Source organism: Mchenga conophoros, linkage group LG6, assembly GCF_057382185.1.
Source record: "Mchenga conophoros isolate Kocher_MC1m ecotype Shallow Benthic linkage group LG6, M_conophoros_male_GT1.1, whole genome shotgun sequence".
In the NCBI taxonomy this organism is placed as follows: Eukaryota; Metazoa; Chordata; class Actinopteri; order Cichliformes; family Cichlidae; genus Mchenga; species Mchenga conophoros.
The window spans coordinates 28,054,766-28,075,049 of NC_140531.1; the positions used below are offsets into that span (position 1 = coordinate 28,054,766).

Below are 20,284 nucleotides of genomic sequence, written 5' to 3' on the forward strand. Positions count from 1 at the left end.
TTTTTCCACTTTGATTTTCGAGGTGTCTTTGCATTCAGCCCTCTGTAGGCTGATAATTTCCGTTTCCATGATATGGCATCCTTTCGTTTATAACACACTACCCAGTCCATAACATTACATTGAAATCTGATGTGTTATCAGAGTTTTCGTTTAGTTTCTTGTAAATTAAAGACCACATGTGGTGCCTGGTACTTTTTTGGCATTTCTAAAGGCTTTTATTCAATGCAGTCTGTTCAGCACGTGGTCAGAGTCACATAAAAATAAGAATGCAACACATCAGACAGTCTTCTACTTCTTTCAATCAGGTTTGTTAAGTGGGATTGTTTTATATTTGTGTAACCACTGATTGCTACAACCATGAAAAGTTTAAGTCCTTGAGCATTCACAAGATTATCAGAAAAGTTGACCTCAGACCTTAAGGTCAAGATCACTGAGATTCAAATTAATCCAAGATATTAAGATGCAGCTATGGTATCAATTCCAAAACCCTAAGTGATTTTCTTCTTGAGTCATCTCATTCACAAGATTTTGAGAAAACCTGACCTCTGACCTTGAGGTCAAGGTTACTGAGCTTCCAACTTTACCCTGATTTTTAGTAGAAACACCAATCCTACATCTCCTCGTTCTCACATCCACAAACTTTGGTCGCCCACCTGGTTGACCATACCTCATCAGCCTTTTATAGCTGAGGGGTAAAACACAAATACTGAGTCATAGCTCAAGAAGTTGTAACTGTTCAAATAATATTTTATTTTATTAATCAGGCAAATTAGTGGCTGCAAAGTCCCCCCCCAAGTAAAACGAACTAACAGCCACTACAAATATACAAACACAGCCGATGGTCAAAACTGATTTAATGTCAATGTCCACTTGTGCCATTTATTGATTTTAAATTTCAGCAGTGACTTACATCCAGCAACAGGAAATGGTATGATGCAAGCGCTGCATCATAATAAACATAACAAATTTCCCACGTGTGGGACTAATAAAGGTTATCTTATAAGAGAAAGACACAACACTAAACAATGCAAACTTAAAATGCAGATTTTCTTGCGTGACAGCTTGCTGTCATGCAGGTGACTCAAGAGGACAGAAGCAAGTAGAAGAATTTTGGTTGGAATAATGCCACGTGAAAGTTACAGAAAGATTGTTCTAAATTTCCAGTGAGCAAGAATACCAACTAATGTATAAAAGGGGGAGAGCAGTGAAAAGAAGGCTGGGTTGTCATAAGGTCACTTGTCAAATCTAGGATGGGTTTACCAGGAACACAGCTGTCGGGACTATAAACAGTCCATGGATTTTCAATGCAAATGCAATGGAAAAAACACCCATCTGTGATACTGGTAGGATGCAATTAAGAAACCCAACCTTGTTTGATGCTGTAGCCTAACACACAAACAGGCGCACTTTAGAGTAAAATTTGGAGTAAATTTTACCTATAAAAACACGGGGCACTTAAAACCGGCACTGGGGTTACAATAATCTAATGCTCGAGACAGTAGCAAAAACGGCTTGTTCCAACTTTCTTTTGTTTTTTTTGTTTAGTTTTTTTATTTTACCTGACATGTGACCCTACAGTACTCAACTGAAGACAAATGTCTGCATTTTCCAGATCATAATGACAGTAATTTATGAGAATCCTGTCGATAATAATACTATAATCAGTAGAAAGAGTCCAACTTCATGCAACAACAAGAACAAGAATTGTTTCACAACAAAAAAAAAGAAAAAGTATTTAACAGATTAAACGGAAGAAAATTCACAGTTATGTTTCTTCTCACATTCATACGTTAAAGACTGGACATGCATGCAAGATTGGGTCAAAGATCAACACGGAGCAAAAGCTTTTTTTCCTTTGCTTGTGTTCTACAAAATGCTTCTCTATTCATTCACAGCTTGTGCTGTTGCATTAAAGTTAGGGGAGATTTACCATTTGGCTGATGTGAGAAATGTGAGCCTTGTACCCTACCTGGCAGGTCAAATGCATTTCAGAGGTAAAGACAGACTTTGAACCGTATACATAGAAATACATAAAGTGCTTCTGTCAAAATAAACAAACAATAAAAACAGTACAAAACGGTTTTCAAAAAAGAGGTATCAAAACAATGCACTTGGGGGTGTGGAGGAGACTGGTGTCTGCTGGACATCAGAGGATTCCTGCAGGACAGACAAATGAGCTGGGGATTCTTGCTTTAAATAAAAAAGATGTTCGAAGATGAATGGAGGTAAGGAGGGGTAGTCGAGTGGCTTTCAACCAAGGATCAGGCTGGACTTGCCCCCCGGGGGGTTTCGGCGGCCAGATGGTAGTCCTGCACAGGGTTCCTCAGCCTGGGGGGCCTCATCTTGCTGCTCTCGAACTGCTTCAGGCTCAGCAGCGCTGTTTTCTGAGCATCAAAAGACAGTTTACAAAATAAATAAGGAAATGTTCCCTTATGACTTCTACTTGAAAGCACAGTCTGTGTGTCAAGTTTATCGTGTTCACTCTCTAAACAAACTATGAATGCCATTGGATGTGGGTGTTTCCTGTTGTTTTCAGTTTACTCTCCATTTCAACTCAACTGCAGATAACAATAATTTGCTTCTCCTGCCCTGTTTTCAAATGAACACTAAGCTTGAAAGTTAGTTTGCTTTGCACATATTTAGTTTCCCCTGGTAAACTGGTTCTACAGCTCTAAATTCAAGCAGACCATTAAACCTTATGTATAGTTAACTCAGGGAGGCAGACTGGGGGAGTCAGGGGGAATAATAATATTACCATGTCAGTGTTTCTTTTCCTCTCCTTTCTGTGTATGTGTTGTAAGCATTATATTAAAACTGACTTGTATAAATGTGCCAACAGTTTGGGTGCAGGGAGGTTTCGAACTAAAATAACAATGATGTGATCAAGAAACATGCTCTTACCATTTTCACGTACAGAGATATCTCCATCCTAATCAAGATAAGCAGAAAAGAAAGGATGAATGTTTGACAACTTCATAAAGGAACTTTGTACAACTGTTTTGATGGAAAAACGCACATTCACAGCGCAGTTCAACAGCACTAGTTACAACCCAAGTGTCATTTGGTAATTTCTCAAAAGGAAGAAGAGGAAAACATTGATACTTTAAATAGTTTGGACTTAAGCTGTTTCTTGGTGTTTGTTTGGCCTTAAGTTTCACTTCCTTTCTCTGTGCATCTCATGATCTGAGCCTTTGTCTTACTGTGGTGGGCGTGTCCCCCAAGTGACTGGTAGTATGATTTCCTCCTCTCCTCAGGGGGGCCGATGGCTCTCCACACAGCACACCTGTTGGTTTCCCGCCTAGAAGAGGAATGAAATATTGGGAATAACGAGAAAGACAATCCCAATTTAAATAAACACGTATTATATGTGTGTCTGTGTTGAGCTGTTTCAGTCTGGACTGCAGAGCTGGACAGACAGGCAGACACACATATGGGACTATCCCTTATCACTGCCAGCATGTCTCAAGAACTGTGTTTTAATGATCCACCAGTGGAAAATAAAAAGGCATCTCAAAAAAACATCACTGAATAACAACATCTGAGAATTGGTGCATTAAAACTTCTCTGAGGCAATGAGACCCCGGAGATTTAAAAATACCCCAAGCCGAGCCAACTGTCAGACACGCCTGACTGACACAATCCTCCACACTTCGTTCTTCACAGATTTTCTACAAAATCTAATTGAAAAACAAAACAAAACAGCGACACCTAAATCAGAGAGCATTGATCGATGCAACCAGATGCAAATATGTAATAAATGGCCTGATTATAAGCAGATAAATGACACATTTTCAGTTTCCCATGAAATATTTGCAAGTAATAAATGACATTTGTGAGGGCAGGAAATAACAATCTCATGATAGAAGCTATTCAAACAGCTGCGCACTGACTGGACTCCTACATATGACCTTCCAGTTTTAAATTGTGCTCTGGGGAAGTTTGACATTTCTTCAGTTACACTTTCGCACGAAATGTCCGTCTTACAACAACCATTTTCACACTGAGGTTAATTTAGATGCGCAGTCATGTTCTCCTGCGTAGGCCACTTTTACTGTGTAGGCCATTTCCTTTTCGCCTCCAGGGGGTTTCTGGTTCATTCTCAGTACCCTTATTCACAAGCCTAACAGCAACGCATGTGTCTGTCAGTTTCGGTATAAATAACGGCTATTCAGAAATACTGTCTATCAACACATGATTGGGGGTAGAGAAGAAGGCCAAAAAGGCAAATTTACATTTTTATAATTTGTTCTCACGGAAAAAAAGTGGTCCTATTCTCCAAATCGACAACAGCTTAATGTGACATTTCAACTACGTAATATGAACTTCTTAAACTTTTCAGTATTATTTTTTTTTGCACATTTATTATATCAGATAAAAGGTACCAGCTTACCGTCATCCCATTTTATAACATATTCTAAAGGACCAACTGACTTTTTTGGCTGAATGAATGCCTGCAAATCCTGCTAACATCACATCTCTCTGTGTCACCGGCACCGATGCTGGTGAGACGGCCATCAGTGCTACTCCGCAGCCACCTAGTAGATACACCTGTGGTATAAATTCGCCTTGTTCTCAAGTTATTGCATTCACAGGATTTTCAGAAAACGTGACCTTATGAGGTCATGATGAACTAAATCACCCTGTGCACCACTTAACTGGATAGTCAGCAGAGCACTTTCTCTAACAGACTGAGCTCTGCTGCCACAAGGACAGATGCTTAAACATTTTACTGCCATTTGTTTTTACTTTCCCCAAATATGTAAAGGATAAAATATTTGACACACAGAGCTGTTTGTCTTTGTACATCATGAAGTCATGAGTGAGTACTCTAGCGTTTGGGGGTTTAGGTCTGTGCCAATAAGAACATCTGGCTCGTACACGCATTACTGTGTGTGTACAGCAGATGCAAAATAATACACTGACGCAAGCACTGCTATTAAAAAATAATTTTAAGCATTTTCATTTTTAAGTACTTGTACTATATCCTACGCATAATCTACAGGGTAATACTGCACATTTTATTTCAAATTACACTTCCACCTGTAATTTCCATAGTTTGAAGAGTAACTTCTGTGTTAAAATTACATTTACTGCTCACTTTTTATTTTTAGCTACACTTTACTGGTATTGTTTAGGTCCCATATTTTGCTTTCAGAACTTTCTTAATTCTTTCTGTCAGAGATTCAACAAGGTGCTGGAAACTCAGAGACGTTGATCCATACTGATGATATGTAGTTGCTGCAGATTTGACAGAAATCCATTATGGAAATCTTCCGGTTCAGCACAATGCAAAGACGCTCAGGTGAATGATCAGGCAATTTGAGTACAGTGAGCACATTGTTCAAGAAACGAACATGAGATGGTTTGAGCTTTGTGGCATGGTATACTATCCAACAGGAAGCAGCTATAAGAAGATTAGTACATTGTGGTCATGAAAACTTGGAGCATTGTCTGCAAAACTATTCAGGTAGGCTGTTGCATTCAGACACTGTTCAACTGTAGGGTTGTAGTGATTCATCGACACAGTTCATGATGCTGACTTGAAAAATTGTCAATATGCAATTTTGATGTTGATGCATCATATTCTAAAACCAAATAAATATGTTTTTATATCTGCAATACACTACAGGAAGATATGGGGGCACTATCTCTCTCATGGTCTGCTAAGACTGAGCTTAATACTAACAAAGTAGGAACTCCAGCAACACTTGAGGGAAGATGAACAACTTTAATAATTGACCAACGCGTTTCGGCTTGTGACCCTGATGAAGGCCCCAAGCCGAAACGCGTTGGTCAATTATTAAAGTTGTTCATCTTCCCTCAAGTGTTGCTGGAGTTCCTACTTTGTGAATTCTTTCATCCTCTCCATGCACCTTGGAAGCAGGTGAAGTTGTGCCAGAAAATTTTTTTTTTGCTTAATACTAACAAAGAAAAATGCAGCGAAAACAACGGTGAACCAAAGAGAGGAAATCCCAAATAGTTGTTTCTGTTTACCTGGATCTAGCGTTTTCAATGAGAGACAAGTGGAATAATGGAAGAAGATCAAGACAGAGACTTCTGTGTGGGTGAAATTTCACAAAAGACAACTTTTCCTTCACAGCAGCACCACTGCAATGTGCGGACATTTAAAATGTCCACACACTGGTGTCACGACACGGCATTTAATCTGTTATTAGACTCAACTGACTTCTCTCAAAATGTAAAAGCACCCACCCACCACTTTAATCACACTCTAGATCTTGTTTTAACATATGGCATAGAAACTGACATTTAATAGTGCTTCCTGAAAACCATCTCCCGTCTGATCATTTCCTAATAACATTTAAATTTACAATAATAGATTACACAGCAGTGGGGAGTAGATTTAAAGTTAAAGAATATAATCCACCCACTGTTGTAATCTTCAATGCCCTGTACCAACACAGAGCAGAGAAGCTACCTGAACGCTACTAACAGGGGTCGATTATCTTGTTAATAACTTTGCCTCCTCACTACCTATGACTCTGGCTACTGTAGCTCCTGTGAAAAATAAGGCCTCAAATCAGAAGTACTTGACTCCCTGGTGTAACTCTAAAACGCGCACCTTAATGCAGGTAACTGGTAAGCTGGAGAGGAAAAGGTGTTATACAAATTTAGAAGGTCATCATTTAGCTCGGAAGAATAGTTTGCTGCTTTTTGAAAAAGCCCTCTGTAAAGTTAGAACATCTTCACTGATTTAAGAAAATAAGAACAACCCTACTTCTTCACAAAAAATTTAACCATTAGAGAAAAAATGACTCATAATCAACTCATATATGTAACATTATCCACAGCTACTTTCATACCATTGATATTTAGAGTCTTTTTCTAATTACTTCCTCCAAACCATCAACATGTCTTTTAGACCCCATTCCTACAAAACTGCTCAAAGAAGTCCTGCCATTAATTAATGCTTCAATCCTAAATATGATCAACCCATCTCTAATAATGGGCTACCACAGGACTTCAAGCTGGCAGTAGATAAACCGTCTCTTGACCCTGCTGTCTTAGCTAATTATAAGCCAATCTACAACCTTCCTTTCATCTCAAAAATTCTTGAAAGAGTAGTAGTCAGATCATCTGCAGAGGAATGGCTTATTTGAAGAGTTTCAATCGGGTTTCAGAGCTCATCACAGCACAGAAACAGCTTTAGTGAAGGTTACAAATGATCTTTTTGTGGCCTCTGACGGTGGACTCGTCTCTTGTCCCGCTAGACCTCGGTGCAGCGTTTGATACTGTTGACCATAATATTCTATTAGAGCGAGCAGAGCACGCTGTGTGTATTACAGGTACTGCGCTGCAGTAGTTTGTATCATATCTATTTAAAAGACTCCAATTTGTTCATGTAAATGGAGAGTCATCTACACAAACCTAGGTTAATTATGAAGATCCACAAGGTTCAGTGCTAGGACCAATTCTGTTTATATTATACATGTTTCACTTAGGCAGTATCATCATAAGACATAGTATATATTTTCACTGCTATGCAGATGACACCCAGCTTTATCTGTCCATGAAGCCAGATAACACACACCAATTAGTTAAAATGCAGGAATCTCTTAAAGCCATAAAGACCTGGATGGCCTCTAACTTTCTGCTTCTTAATTCAGATAAAACTGAGGTTATTGTACTTGGCCCTAAAATTCCTAGAAATATGGTATCTAACCAGATACTTACCCTGGATAGCATTACCTTGGCCTCCAGTAACACTGTCATTTTTAGAATGTCATTCATTTTTCCCCAGGATATGTCATTCAAAACAAATATTAAACAAATATGTAGGACTGTTTTCTTCCATTTGCACAACATCTCTAAAATTAGAAATATCTTGTCTCAGAGTGACGCTGAAAAACTAGTTCATGTATTTAATACTTCCAGGCTGGACTACTGTACTTCATTATTACCAGGATGTCCTAAAAATTCCCTGAAAAGCCTTCAGTTAATCCAAAATGCTGCAGCAAGAGTACTGACAGGGACTAGGTAATTTCTAGAATCAATTCGTTTCCGATTCAGAAGGTCCCGAATTGATTCGATCCACGATTCGATTCGATGAACATTACCTGATGCTGCTGAAGTGAAGCAGAGCAAAGTTACAGAGGTTTTATTACATGCACAGCTAAGCATTTTGCATAATTTTAAAAAGTTTAAATTTGTTCAGTAGCCTATTTAACTGCAGAAATGAAGCTTTCTTTTCAGAAGTAAGTAAAAGGAAAAAAAACAGCGGCCGACAGCACTGTAAACAACGTTAGACTGGTGGGTAATAAGCAAGCAAATAATGGAGAAAACTGAGATTTTTAGATGGGACACTGTTCTTGAAGTACACTAAAAGAGACAGAGAGCTGTGCCTGAAGTGAGATTTTATCGTGCTGGAAGCGAAACAGCAAAAGTAAGAAAGGGAAAACAAGATATGTGAAGCGAAATGTGAAGCGTAGTTTGGATCTTCTTTTGCTGCTGGTTCGGTCAATATTGTTTGGAGAGAGATAAAAACCTCCAGCTTCAGAATCTAGTGCAAAAAAGGGCGTAAACACAAAGCGCGGACCCGCCGAAACATCAGAATCAGTGAGCTGTCGGCTTTCAGCCCGACTGTGTCAATGTCGTCGGGTGAGAAAGGCGACATTTTAGCTGTTTGGTGGTTGTTGAAATTTTGTGAGGTTTAACCTGAGATTCTGGCGTTTTGGGCAACATAAATTTAGATTTAAAAATTGATTCAGGATTTTAATGAATCGATATCACGTTATCCAAGCCAGAATCGATTTTAATCGATAAATCAATCACCAAAACCCACCCCTAGTTTGGATTTGGGACACAATATATGAGGCGACTGTTTTTGTGATTTGGCGCTGTATAAATGAAATTGAATTGCATTGAATTAATTGATTAATCAAAAATAAAATCATTTGCAGATTAGCCGACTGCCAAAATAATCTTTTGTTTGCCGCCCTACTCAATTGGTACTAAGACACTAAAGTGTACATTCCACCACCAGGGTAAACCACTGACACAAGTCATTATTTATCCAATTAAACTAGCCTGGATGGCTAAATACACTGATTTGCTATTATGTGATTGCCCAATTAGATATTTGTGTTAATGCACAGTCCAACAGGTGTACCTAATAAAGTGATCATGAGTTCTGAACATAGTGAGCACAAAAATGTGTTTTATTCAGATAGAGTGCCTGTTGCTTTATTTCCAGACAGTCTAGACTTGGCAGCATTCATGACGCCACAGGATTACAATAAATCCACTTCTGAGAAAGAACAAGGAAGCGTTTATGATAATTAGTTTATGTGAATATGTACTTTGAGCTTATAAAAGCATGCAATGGAGACCGTGACATAAAACAACTGAAAATTTGACATTTGGTCAATGAAAAATAAACAGATAAATTTATTCCTATTCATGCTATTCCTATAGTCTTGGTATTTTATGGAGTTGTTATATCATAGTAGTAACATTACTTGTTACCTAAAATAAAAATTTGTTAGGTAATTTGTTACAGTACTCACTGTAGCACTTTTGCTTTACTCCATAATATTTTCTGAATTGCATTTTCACATAATTACAAGCCCAAACAAGGGCACAAATTACTACTCTAATGAAGAGATACACAAGCTGTTTCTTTAAGATTTAACACAAAGACAACAGCAAAGTTAAACACCAGCCCAGAGAGTACTTCGCAGCGGTGGCCAGTCAACTGTAGAAACAGCCACAGGTACGAACTAAGGCTTGAATGCTATAAAGGAGAAATATAAGTAATGCAGATATCTCCACTTCTAAAAAGCTGTAAACTACTCTACCATTTTCCTTCTCCAAGCACACCAACTGGAATCAGCTGACTGTGCGGAAGTATGTGAAAAACAATTCCATGTTTGATTTTTTTTTCCTTTTTAAATCAGTCATTGTGGAAATAATTGAAAAAAAAAACATGCTTGGCATTCATTTATTAACCTTTTGATTTGTAAATATAATGTGATTACTGAATTCAGTAAAATAACGTTACATTACTGTGTTAAACAGAAATGTAATGTGATCCCATACCACCCCACGTGTCTCTGTAAACACATAAATCTCTTACTCTCTCTCTTGTCTTTGACAAACATGCTGTGGCAGTTGCAGATCAGGTTAGGTAAGTAAGCAGAAAAAAAGAAACCTGCTCAGTGACTGTGAGTAAATCACTTCTTGAAAGGAGAAGGAAAGAAATATACTTGAGCCTGCTAATTCGAAGAAGACCTTACTCTGCTTAATCAAAGTTCAAAACAACTCAGGACAAGTGTCCCACTTCTCAAAACACCAAAACACAGAGAAGTAAAAGAAGGAACTGAAAGCTGGGACTTGAGTGAATTATATCCAGCTTAAACTTTCAGAACAAAGAGAGGACTATTACTTTCAACCACTCAATATGAGAAGTAAAAAAGGAGGAAGGAACTGTGTGGAAGCTTTTCTTGCATTTGGTATGAAATCATACAGGACTTTAAAGATCCTGTAGGTACTATAGTATTACTCAAATCTTTATTGTGTGGCTCAGAAGATGAAAAGATTGTTAATACTAAACTACTCTCTATTGTTAAGTAAATTCCCCCATATATTAATAGACCGACCCTTGAACACTTCCTGATGTAGGCTTCCTGATGTCAGCTACTTTCTTGGTGAAGTGTATTTTACACTGATGTCATCACATGGTTATTCATGTCTCTGGACTTTCCACCAACACACCATTGTATGTGATACTTCCTACCACTTTTTTTACAGGCCTATCACAACAGTGTCTATCTTAAGTTGCCAAAAGGTATCCAGAGGCCAATTCCCCAAATGATAGAAGGATAAATTTACTAATGACAATTTATAATATATTTCTAACATCATACATTAAAAACTGTTTCACTAGAGACCCTGAGATCTTCAAATTTACAGTAGACATTCAGTACTGAAGAGCCATTTTTGTAGCTATATTGTTTAAAAGAAACTTGGAGTTTTATTTAGATTTTTTCAAAGGTTGGAAAGCATGAGAAATGCTTGTGCTAGCTGTATGCGTAATAGACCTATTTTGTAAGATGTACTTTTAAAATTATGTTGATGTTTAAATAATTTATTTTCTTTTTAGGTGTGTCTCATGCTCATTTGGGGAAAATGCTCTGGAACAAGAGAAGCAAATAAAAATTGCAATACCTAGCATCATATTTACCTCATGTCTAGTTTCATTTCCTTTTTTCTGTGTTTTTTTTTGTTGTTGTGCATCAATCTACATTTAGGAAAGTACACTTAAGGCCAAAAGTCTACATACCATTGTCATGTGCATGAATGTCATGGTAAGTTTGGTTTTCTATCATTTCGTTGAACTTCTTTTTTTCCAGGATGGAATCATTGTACAGCATACATCTTTAATGATTTATAAAAATACAAGAATTGGGTGCACAAGTTTTCATTTGTTTTGGACTTTCTCTAATCCATTTAGAATGGCCTACCCAAAGCCCCGACCAACCCTTTTTAACTCTACTGACGATTTGTGAATTATGCCTAAAAGCCAAGTCTGTGCCAGGAAACCAACCAATTTAAATGAACTCTATGAGCCAAAACAAGCGGTCAAAGATCCAGCCAGAATTATGCCAGAAGCTTGTTAATAACTACTAAAAGCATCTATGCTGTACAATCATTCTACCACAATAATATTTCAAAGAAATCATTAAAAGACCAAACTTACCATCACATTCATACCCACAACTGTATATATTCAGCACTGCAACAATAAGACTTATTAAACCATGGTGTTCCAGAGGTTTCTACAATGAGACAATGACTATTTATTTTCAGATGATGCAGATGATACCCGGATGTATATATCCATGAGGCCAAATGACACAAATCAATTACACTCAACAAAAATATAAACGCAACACCTTTGTTACTGCTCCCATTCCCCATGGGATGGACGTAGAGACCTAAAATTCATTCCAGATACACAATATAACCATCCCTCCCAAACAGTGGTCACAAATCAGTCCAAATGTGTGGTAGTGGGCACATCTGCTATATTGAGATAATCCATCCCACCTCACAGGTGTGCCACATCAGGATGCTGATCTGACATCATGAGTAGTGCACAGGTGTACCTCAGACTGCCCACAACAAAAGGCCACCCTGGAATGTGCAGTTTTGTCTCACAGCAAAATGCCACAGATGCCACAAGCAATGAGGGAGCGTGCAATTGGCATGCTGACAGCAGGAATGTCAACCAGATCTGTCGCCCGTGCATTGAATGTTCATTTCTCAACCATAAGCCGTCTCCACAGGCGTTTCAGAGAATATGGCAGCACATCCAACCGGCCTCACAACCGCAGACCTCGTGTAACCACACCAGCCCAGGACCTCCACATCCAGCAGGTTCACCTCCAAGATCGTCTGAGACCAGCCACCCAGACAGCTGCTGGAACAATTGGTTTGCACAACCAAACAATTTCTGCACAAACTGTCAGAAACCGTCTCAGGGACGCTCAACTGCATGCCCGTCGTCCTCATCGGGGTCTTGACCTGACTCCAGCTTGTCGCCGTAACAGACTTGTGTGGGCAAATGCTCACATCTGATGGCGTCTGGCACGTTGGAGAGGTGTGCGCTTCACGGATGAATCATGGTTCACATTGTTCAGGGCAGATGGCAGCTGAGAATGTCCCAGTTCTTGCATGGCCAGCATACTCACCGGACATGTCACCCATTGAGCATGTTCGGGATGTGCTTGACCGGCGTATACGACAGCGTGTACCAGTTCCCACGAATATCCAACAACCTCGCACAGCCATTGAAGTGGAGTGGACCAACATTCCACAGGCCACAATTGACAATCTGATAGACTCCATGCGACGATGTGTTGCACTGCATGAGGCAAATGGTGGTCACACCAGATACTGACCGGTTCTGGGTCCCCGGACCCCCAATAGCGCAGAAAACTGCACATTCCAGGGTGGCCTTTTGTTGTGGGCAGTCTGAGGTACACCTGTGCACTACTCATGATGTCAGATCAGCATCCTGATGTGGCACACCTGTGAGGTGGGATGGATTATCTCAATATGGCAGATGTGCCCACTACCACACATTTGGACTGATTTGTGACCACTGTTTGGGAGGGATGGTTATATTGTGTATCTGGAATGAATTTTAGGTCTCTACGTCCATCCCATGGGGAATGGGAGCAGTAACAAAGGTGTTGCGTTTATATTTTTGTTGAGTGTAGTTAAGCTATAGGTATGTCTTAAAAAAATAAAGGTCTGGATTGCTTCTTATTTCCTACCTCTCAATTCAGACATTTGAAGTTATTGTACTCCATCTTAACAATCTTCGGCACATGTTGTCTAACCAGATACTTACTCTTTAGCCTGTAGTCATTTTTGATCAGAATATGTCCTTCAACACGCACATTAAACAAATATGTAGCACTTACTTCATTCAGCTTGCGAAAAAAAAGTCTGAAATGTGATGCTGAAAAGCTAGTTTGTACATTTAACACTTCTAGGCTGGACTTTTGTAAATCCTTACTAACAGTCTGCTCTAAACGCTCCCTGAAAAGCCTTCAGTTTCTCCAGAATGGTGCAGTGTTCTGACAGAAACTATAAAAATAAACCACTGCTATTTTCCCATGGTTTTATGTTCTAACAGAGCACTTCACTCTCAGAATGCAGGCTTACTTAAAGTTTGTAGTTTTTTAAAAGTAGAATCGGGGCAACAACCTTCAACCTAACAGGTCAATCTACTATGGAACCAGCTCCCAGTTTGGATTTGGGACCCTCTCTACTTTTTGATTAGGCTTAAAACATTCCTTTCTGGGTCAAGTTACCCTGAATCATTCTTTAGTTATGCTGTAATAGCCTTAGGTTACTAAGGGGGTTCCTGTGATCTACTGAGTATTTCTTCTTCACTCATTGCTTTTCATTCCCTGTTCGTTTATACACCACTCCTGCATTTAATATACTGTAGTTTGGGTTTGTTTGTTTGTTTGTTTTTTTGTCTAATATTACAGGGTCTTCATCCTACAATAAAAAATTACTGCTATTGTGAACTGGCGCTATAAAAATAATTAATTAAATTAAAAATGCCATTCTGAACATTTTCATTTTAAACAATAAACCCTGTGCTTTAACAAGGAATTGAAGCAGTCAAAACTACACAAATATTCAAGATTTCTGCAAACTTGTTGCTTACGAGACAAACACTTTTGGTCCAATATATAATCACGATCTTTTGGGAAGCTAACCTGCTGTGTGAACTATCATGACTGGAAACAGATTCTGGATACATTTTCTAAATAAGATGGCTATGGCAAATTGAGCTGTAGGTTTTTTGACAAAAGCAACATATGTGCAGATGTGATGCAGATATTACCTGGTGGGTTGTTCCTTCGATTAGCATAAGGGTCTTCTGGCTCGGCAAAAACGCTAGACGCCATCTTGTTTTTCCGGACAGGCGGCTTCTCCTCATCTGCACCAAGCGAAATGTTGGAGCCACCACCAGGAGGGCGCAAAACCCTGGAAAGAGAGAGACTCTTCTGTTTCTTCTCACTTTTCTACCAATATTTATATGTATTTATTAAATGTTATGCCTTAGAATTAATGCTTCGCTTATACTCATATCAATAAAATTCAGTGAATTGTGTTTTGGCTCGTACAACAATGAGCATCCCAGTGGGGGGAGTGTGTAAGAGTCACGACTACAGTTTTTTATAATCAACTAAAACAAAACTGAAAACTAACATATTAGGTTCATTCCAAGAACGGAACATGGATCCCTTGGGCAATGAGCAGGAAGGTCAGCCAAAAATAATAATCTGCCATATGAAAAATGCGGATCTCCCTGCTGTGGGGACACTGACAATGACGAAACAAATAAACGAATAAAAAGAAAACAAAATCACTAAACCGAAATGAGCAAGCTCCATTGTGAAACTAACTGAAACTAAAAATTCTTAATGAAACATAAAGTAAAAGTGAAAACAAAACTAGATTAACCCAGTAATGAATCAGACAGATTTATTATACTAAGCGATGGGTTTCTGTACATCTGCCAGATTTTAAGTGGTAGAGAAAGAAATGTAAATTACTAAATGGCTAAAATTTTCTTTACACCACATAACCTCACAACTCAGTTGCTGTTTAGAATATCATACACCGAGACAGACTTGAGAGATATATCTATCAAATAAATATAACACCTGAAACCTCAGATCTATAGATGTGATATCATGGTATATAAAGAGTTTAATTCATAAATACAACCATGTTCAGTATATAATTGGTGCAAACCCCCCCCCCAGTCTATTATGGGATTCTATTAAAGAACTCTGGGTAATGGGCAGTGGAAAATCTGCAATATATAAAGTTATTGCACTAAAGGTATAATCTACATTTATCTGAAAGTAAGAACAGTATTGATAAAAATAAACAAGCAAAACTGGAAAAATATAGTTTTAGAAAATAACAGGAGCCGTTTCAAAATCAATAATGTATGGCATGTATGGTGCACTAAAACAATTAAATATGATAATGACAATAATTATTACTAACCTGTGATTTATGTGATACATTATACTAGTTATGCTTAAAAATGGAGTAGGCTATTTAACAGTGTTAAATATGTGGATTGTACTTTATGCACAGGTGTGGCATATGCGTGTTTATGGTTTGTGTATAAATGACAGGTGTCAGAATACCTTGATTCTTCAAATATTGTGAAAGTAAATATTTTTTAATCCTCATATCTCCTACTGCATTTTGTATTACCTAACTTATGACAGCTGCGAAACTATATTAATACAATGTATTATGAGCACCTTTTAGCACCAAATTAATTCCAGCTGATGTGCCTTATACAGATGTGCCTTATACATGGGTAATTGAGACTATATAATTGAGGAAACTTAAATTTTCTATGCTGTACATGCAGCAGATTTTAACAATGTTATTTTGGTATACGTTTCCAAAAACACTAAAGATAACAACAGTTTGTGTTTTTACAGCGTGATGATGATTAAAATATGCTTTCGTCCAAGTGCACTGTAATTATGGTGCTACTGAATTTGCTACAATAACCATATAACTTTCTGAAAACTCATTCGTTTAAATAGTGCTCATTTATTTTTATTTTTTTTATATTGGTCTTAAATCAGATGTTCATTGCATCTAATAAACGAATACAATACACGTGGAATTCAGTGTATGGTCTATATAATGTCAGGTGTGGCCAGCAGTAACATGGCCCTCGCCTCAATCAGACCATATGCAAGACAGACTAAAGCATGTCTTACTGCACCTCCGATAATAATCTCGCTTCCCTGATCAGAAATCTGCGGGAACCCCACCCAGCTGAATGAATATATATTTACTCCCCTACGTTTTCCAAACAATAACCACAAAATACTCAAGCAGGAAATGCAGTACAAACACACGAAGGCATAAAAGGCCTCGGAACCACGATTAGTCTGCATCAGCTCGCTAAGCATCCTCTCTCCACAAAAGGCAGCGGTACAGACGTGTTGTCTTGCTAACTAACGCTCACGTTCGAATGCTATATCCGGATGGGCAAAATGGGAAGGCGTGGTAGCAAGCTTTATAATTGTATCGTCGACGGCTTTACTTTCAAACTATGTCTAGGCGCCTTAGTAACAATTACAGGCAGGGGCAACAACAAAACGGTCGTCTATTTTTCTCCGTTAGCCTGTGTTTCGCGTTGGGGTAAAGTCAGAGGATGCTGGACTTGTTGGCTTCATGGTGGATGGCTAACGGATACACAGAGGTCTGAAAGACGCCTTTTACCTGGAACTGCTTTTAGCACCGGGCTCCATCCCTTGAAATGTCGTAGTAGTCGTCATTTTTGCACAAGATGTCGTACAGTATGTTAAGCCTATCAGTATGCAACCAAACTACACTCTCATAAGCAGTATTTCACCACCTCATCACTATCCACCCTAGCTGGTGGCTCCCAGTCAACCTGCTTCCAGTCTGAGAGGACCAGTGTAGAACTAAACGACGAAAGAGATCTCACTTCCGGCTGTTGTTTCAAAATAAAATAAGACAACTGTGGGGAAAAAAAGGGCTGCGATTCTGTGGTTCAATTAGCTCACGTGAAACTGTATGTTAGTGTGCTTAGGGATATAAATTTTGCAGCTGAGGAGTTGCCCTTTGCTATCTAACCATTAACAAAAATGACACCTTGAATTTAAGTGTGAAGCCAATTTTCATATTTCCGGTTTTCTCTGATTAGAGCTGGACCGTATGTATATTTTGAATTTGTGGATTAGAGAAAATCCAAATCCAAAATATCTTCAAATTTGCGCACCGATTTCTTGTTTTTTAAAGTCATTTAAGATGTATGCTGTAAAATATTTCCACCATGGACAAAGAGCAGTACAAAGAAGCCCGAGGATGCGTTAACAGCATGCTGACTGTTCACTTATACATAATTTCTTCTGGGATTAATAAGTATTCTGATTCTGATTCTAAAAGCCCCAAACTACCATGATCATGCTCATGGTGAGTGTATGTAAACTTTTCACTACAAGTGCACTTCTCCAAATTTTAAGGGATGTATAACAAAATGTCCCTAAATGAGGAAATGAAGCATGACAGGAGGTGACACACAATAAGATAAATTCAAATTCAACACCATACGAAAAACATCTCATACAAAAGATGGATATTAAACTTACTCAGAGCTATTGAAGTGTGAGTCACTCTATCTCCCTAAACAGGACCCAGTAACCATTACAGTGGCAGACATCCTAGCACTGTACAGCACTAGGCCCTGACATGATTCACACCTACTCCCTAAAGAAGTTAACTGCATTTCATGAGCATCTTGCAGCATAAATGAACCAGCTGTTAATGGATGAAACACCCAGAATGATTAACTGAAGGCCAGACATTCCTGAAGCCCAAGGATCCCAGAAGGGATTGGCCCCATCCATCTACCAACCAGTAACCTGCTTCAGCAAAAAATGGAAGTTCCTGTCAGGCATCATAGGAGCTAAGATTAAGGTTCAAGGTTCATTATTTGCCATATGTGCATAAATCAGCAGTCAAGGCACATTGGAATTCTTTTGCTCTCTCAGTCATACTAAGCATGCTTGAAAAAAATAGGCAAAAATAAATTCAATTCAATTCAATTTTATTTATATAGCGCCAAATCACAACATAAGTCGCCTCAAGGCGCTTCATAGATACAGAGAAAAACCCAACAATCATATGACCCCCTATGAGCAAGCACTTTGGCAACAGTGGGAAGGAAAAACTCCCTTTTAACAGGAAGAAACCTCCGGCAGAACCAGGCTCAGGGAGGGGCGGCCATCTGCTGCGACCGGTTGGGGTGAGAGAAGGAAGACAGGATAAAAGACATGCTGTGGAAGAGAGACAGAGATTAATAACAGGTATGATTCAATGCAGAGAGGTCTGTTAACACATAGTGAGTCAGAAAGGTGACTGGAAAGGAAAAACTCAATGCATCATGGGAATCCCCCGGCAGCCTATGTCTATTGCAGCATAACTAAGGGAGGATTCAGGGTCACCTGGTCCAGCCCTAACTATATGCTTTAGCAAAAAGGAAAGTTTTAAGCCTAATCTTAAAAGTAGAGATAGTGTCTGTCTCCCGAATCCAAACTGGAAGCTGGTTCCACAGAAGAGGGGCCTGAAAACTGAAGGCTCTCCCTCCCATTCTACTTTTAAATACTCTAGGAACAACAAGTAGGCCTGCAGAGTGAGAGCGAAGTGCTCTAATAGGGTGATATGGTACTACAAGGTCATTAAGATAAGATGGGGCCTGATTATTTAAGACCTTGTATGTGAGGAGCAGGATTTTGAATTCAATTCTGGATTTAACAGGAAGCCAATGAAGGGAAGCCAAAACAGGAGAAATATGCTCTCTCTTTCTAGTCCCTGTCAGTAATCTTGTTGCAGCATTTTGGATTAGCTGAAGGCTTTTCAGTGAGTTTTTTGGACATCCTGATAATAATGAATTACAGTAGTCCAGCCTGGAAGTAATAAATAAATGAAATAGTTTTTCAGCGTCACTATGAGACAGGATATTTCTAATTTTAGAGATGTTGCGCAAATGGAAGAACGCAGTCTTATATATTTGTTTAATATGTGCATTGAAGGACATAAACAAGACAACACAAAACTAATATAAATTGTAAATTATAAAGTATACCCCCTTTACAAGAGGGCTGTACCCTGACTCATGCCCACCTTGATAAACCGTAGGATGGTGGTCTCATCAGCGTATTTAATGACAAAGATGTTATCCTGGGTGGAGACACAGTCATTCATATACAGGGTGGAGAGTTTGGGGCTGAGGCAACAGCCCGCCGAGGACCCTGTGCTGACTGTAAGCGCAGCAGACGCTCGTCCTCCCATTCTCACCACCTGTGGTCCATCTGTCAGGAAATCCAGAATCCAGTTGGGAGTTGGGACGCCAAGGTGTGTCAGCTTCTTGGTCAGCTTGCCCGGACGCATGGTATTGAAAGCAGAACTGGAGTACAATAAAAGCATCCTGCTCTACATTCTGCTACTCTTCAGATGTTGCAGAGTGTGGTGTAAGGCTATTGCTATTGTGTCATCCACTGATCGATTGGGACAGCAAGAAAACTGGAGCGGATGGACAGTGTCCGGGACCATGTGGTTGATATGTGTGAGAACCAGTTTTTCTAGGCACTTTATGGCAACTGGTGTGAGTGCCACTGGCCTGAAGTCATTTAGGGTGGATATGTCCAGTCTTTTGGGGGCTGGTATGACTGTGGAGGATTTGAAAATGCATGGGACTAAAGCCTGGGATAATGACAGGTTGAAGACATCAGCAAACTTCTTCTTCTCTTAACTAACTGAAGCCTTTCATTGAACTACCAAAAAACACTAATTGGTACTCTCTTTCTAACCAGACACGTGGCAGCACTTGTGCTATAATTTTGTTTGTATTTAACAAAATAAAAATGTAGAGATAAGTGTACACATTAGTTTTTGACTGCTAGTGAAATTTGTTTTCTTTACAAATAACTTTCACTGAACTAACACACCCAAACTCTCAACATGTTTGTACTCTCTGCTCATAATGTCTTCATATTAAATAAGTTTCTGCTTTTTAAAGAGCTTACTTGAACATTGCACTCAACAAAAAACATATACTTCCTAACAAAAAAAGGAACTTCAAGGGCCAAACTGCAAAATTGAATTTCTTCTTGTCAACATACTGGCTGCAAGCATCCCATGGGCTGCAAATTTGAGACCCCTGTTC

The 20,284-nt window shown here is 38.9% G+C and overlaps 1 protein-coding gene across 1 annotated transcript; it reads right to left on the minus strand.

Annotated features, from left to right (window-relative positions):
• Positions 1–837: 837 nt before the first annotated feature.
• jpt1a (Jupiter microtubule associated homolog 1a) lies at positions 838–17,034 on the minus strand. Its single transcript, XM_085277237.1, has 5 exons — positions 16,816–17,034; positions 14,390–14,532; positions 3,201–3,298; positions 2,902–2,929; positions 838–2,384 (listed from the first exon to the last, which is right to left on the minus strand). Exons 1-5 carry the CDS (start codon positions 16,869–16,871, stop codon positions 2,251–2,253), a joined length of 459 nt encoding a protein of 152 aa, XP_085133363.1. The 5' UTR covers positions 16,872–17,034; the 3' UTR covers positions 838–2,250.
• Positions 17,035–20,284: the final 3,250 nt, after the last annotated feature.

Bases quoted from the DNA above. Each gene is read 5' to 3' on its own strand.
- jpt1a (XM_085277237.1), bottom strand. From the start codon at position 16,871: ATGACGACTACTACGACATTTCAAGGGATGGAGCCCGGTGCTAAAAGC. The intron at 3,299-14,389 runs GTAATATCTGCA...TTCCTCTTCTAG, and splicing joins TCGAAGGAACAACCCACCAG to GCGGGAAACCAACAGGTGTG. The intron at 2,385-2,901 runs GTAAGAGCATGT...TTTGATGCTCAG, and splicing joins TATCTCTGTACGTGAAAATG to AAAACAGCGCTGCTGAGCCT.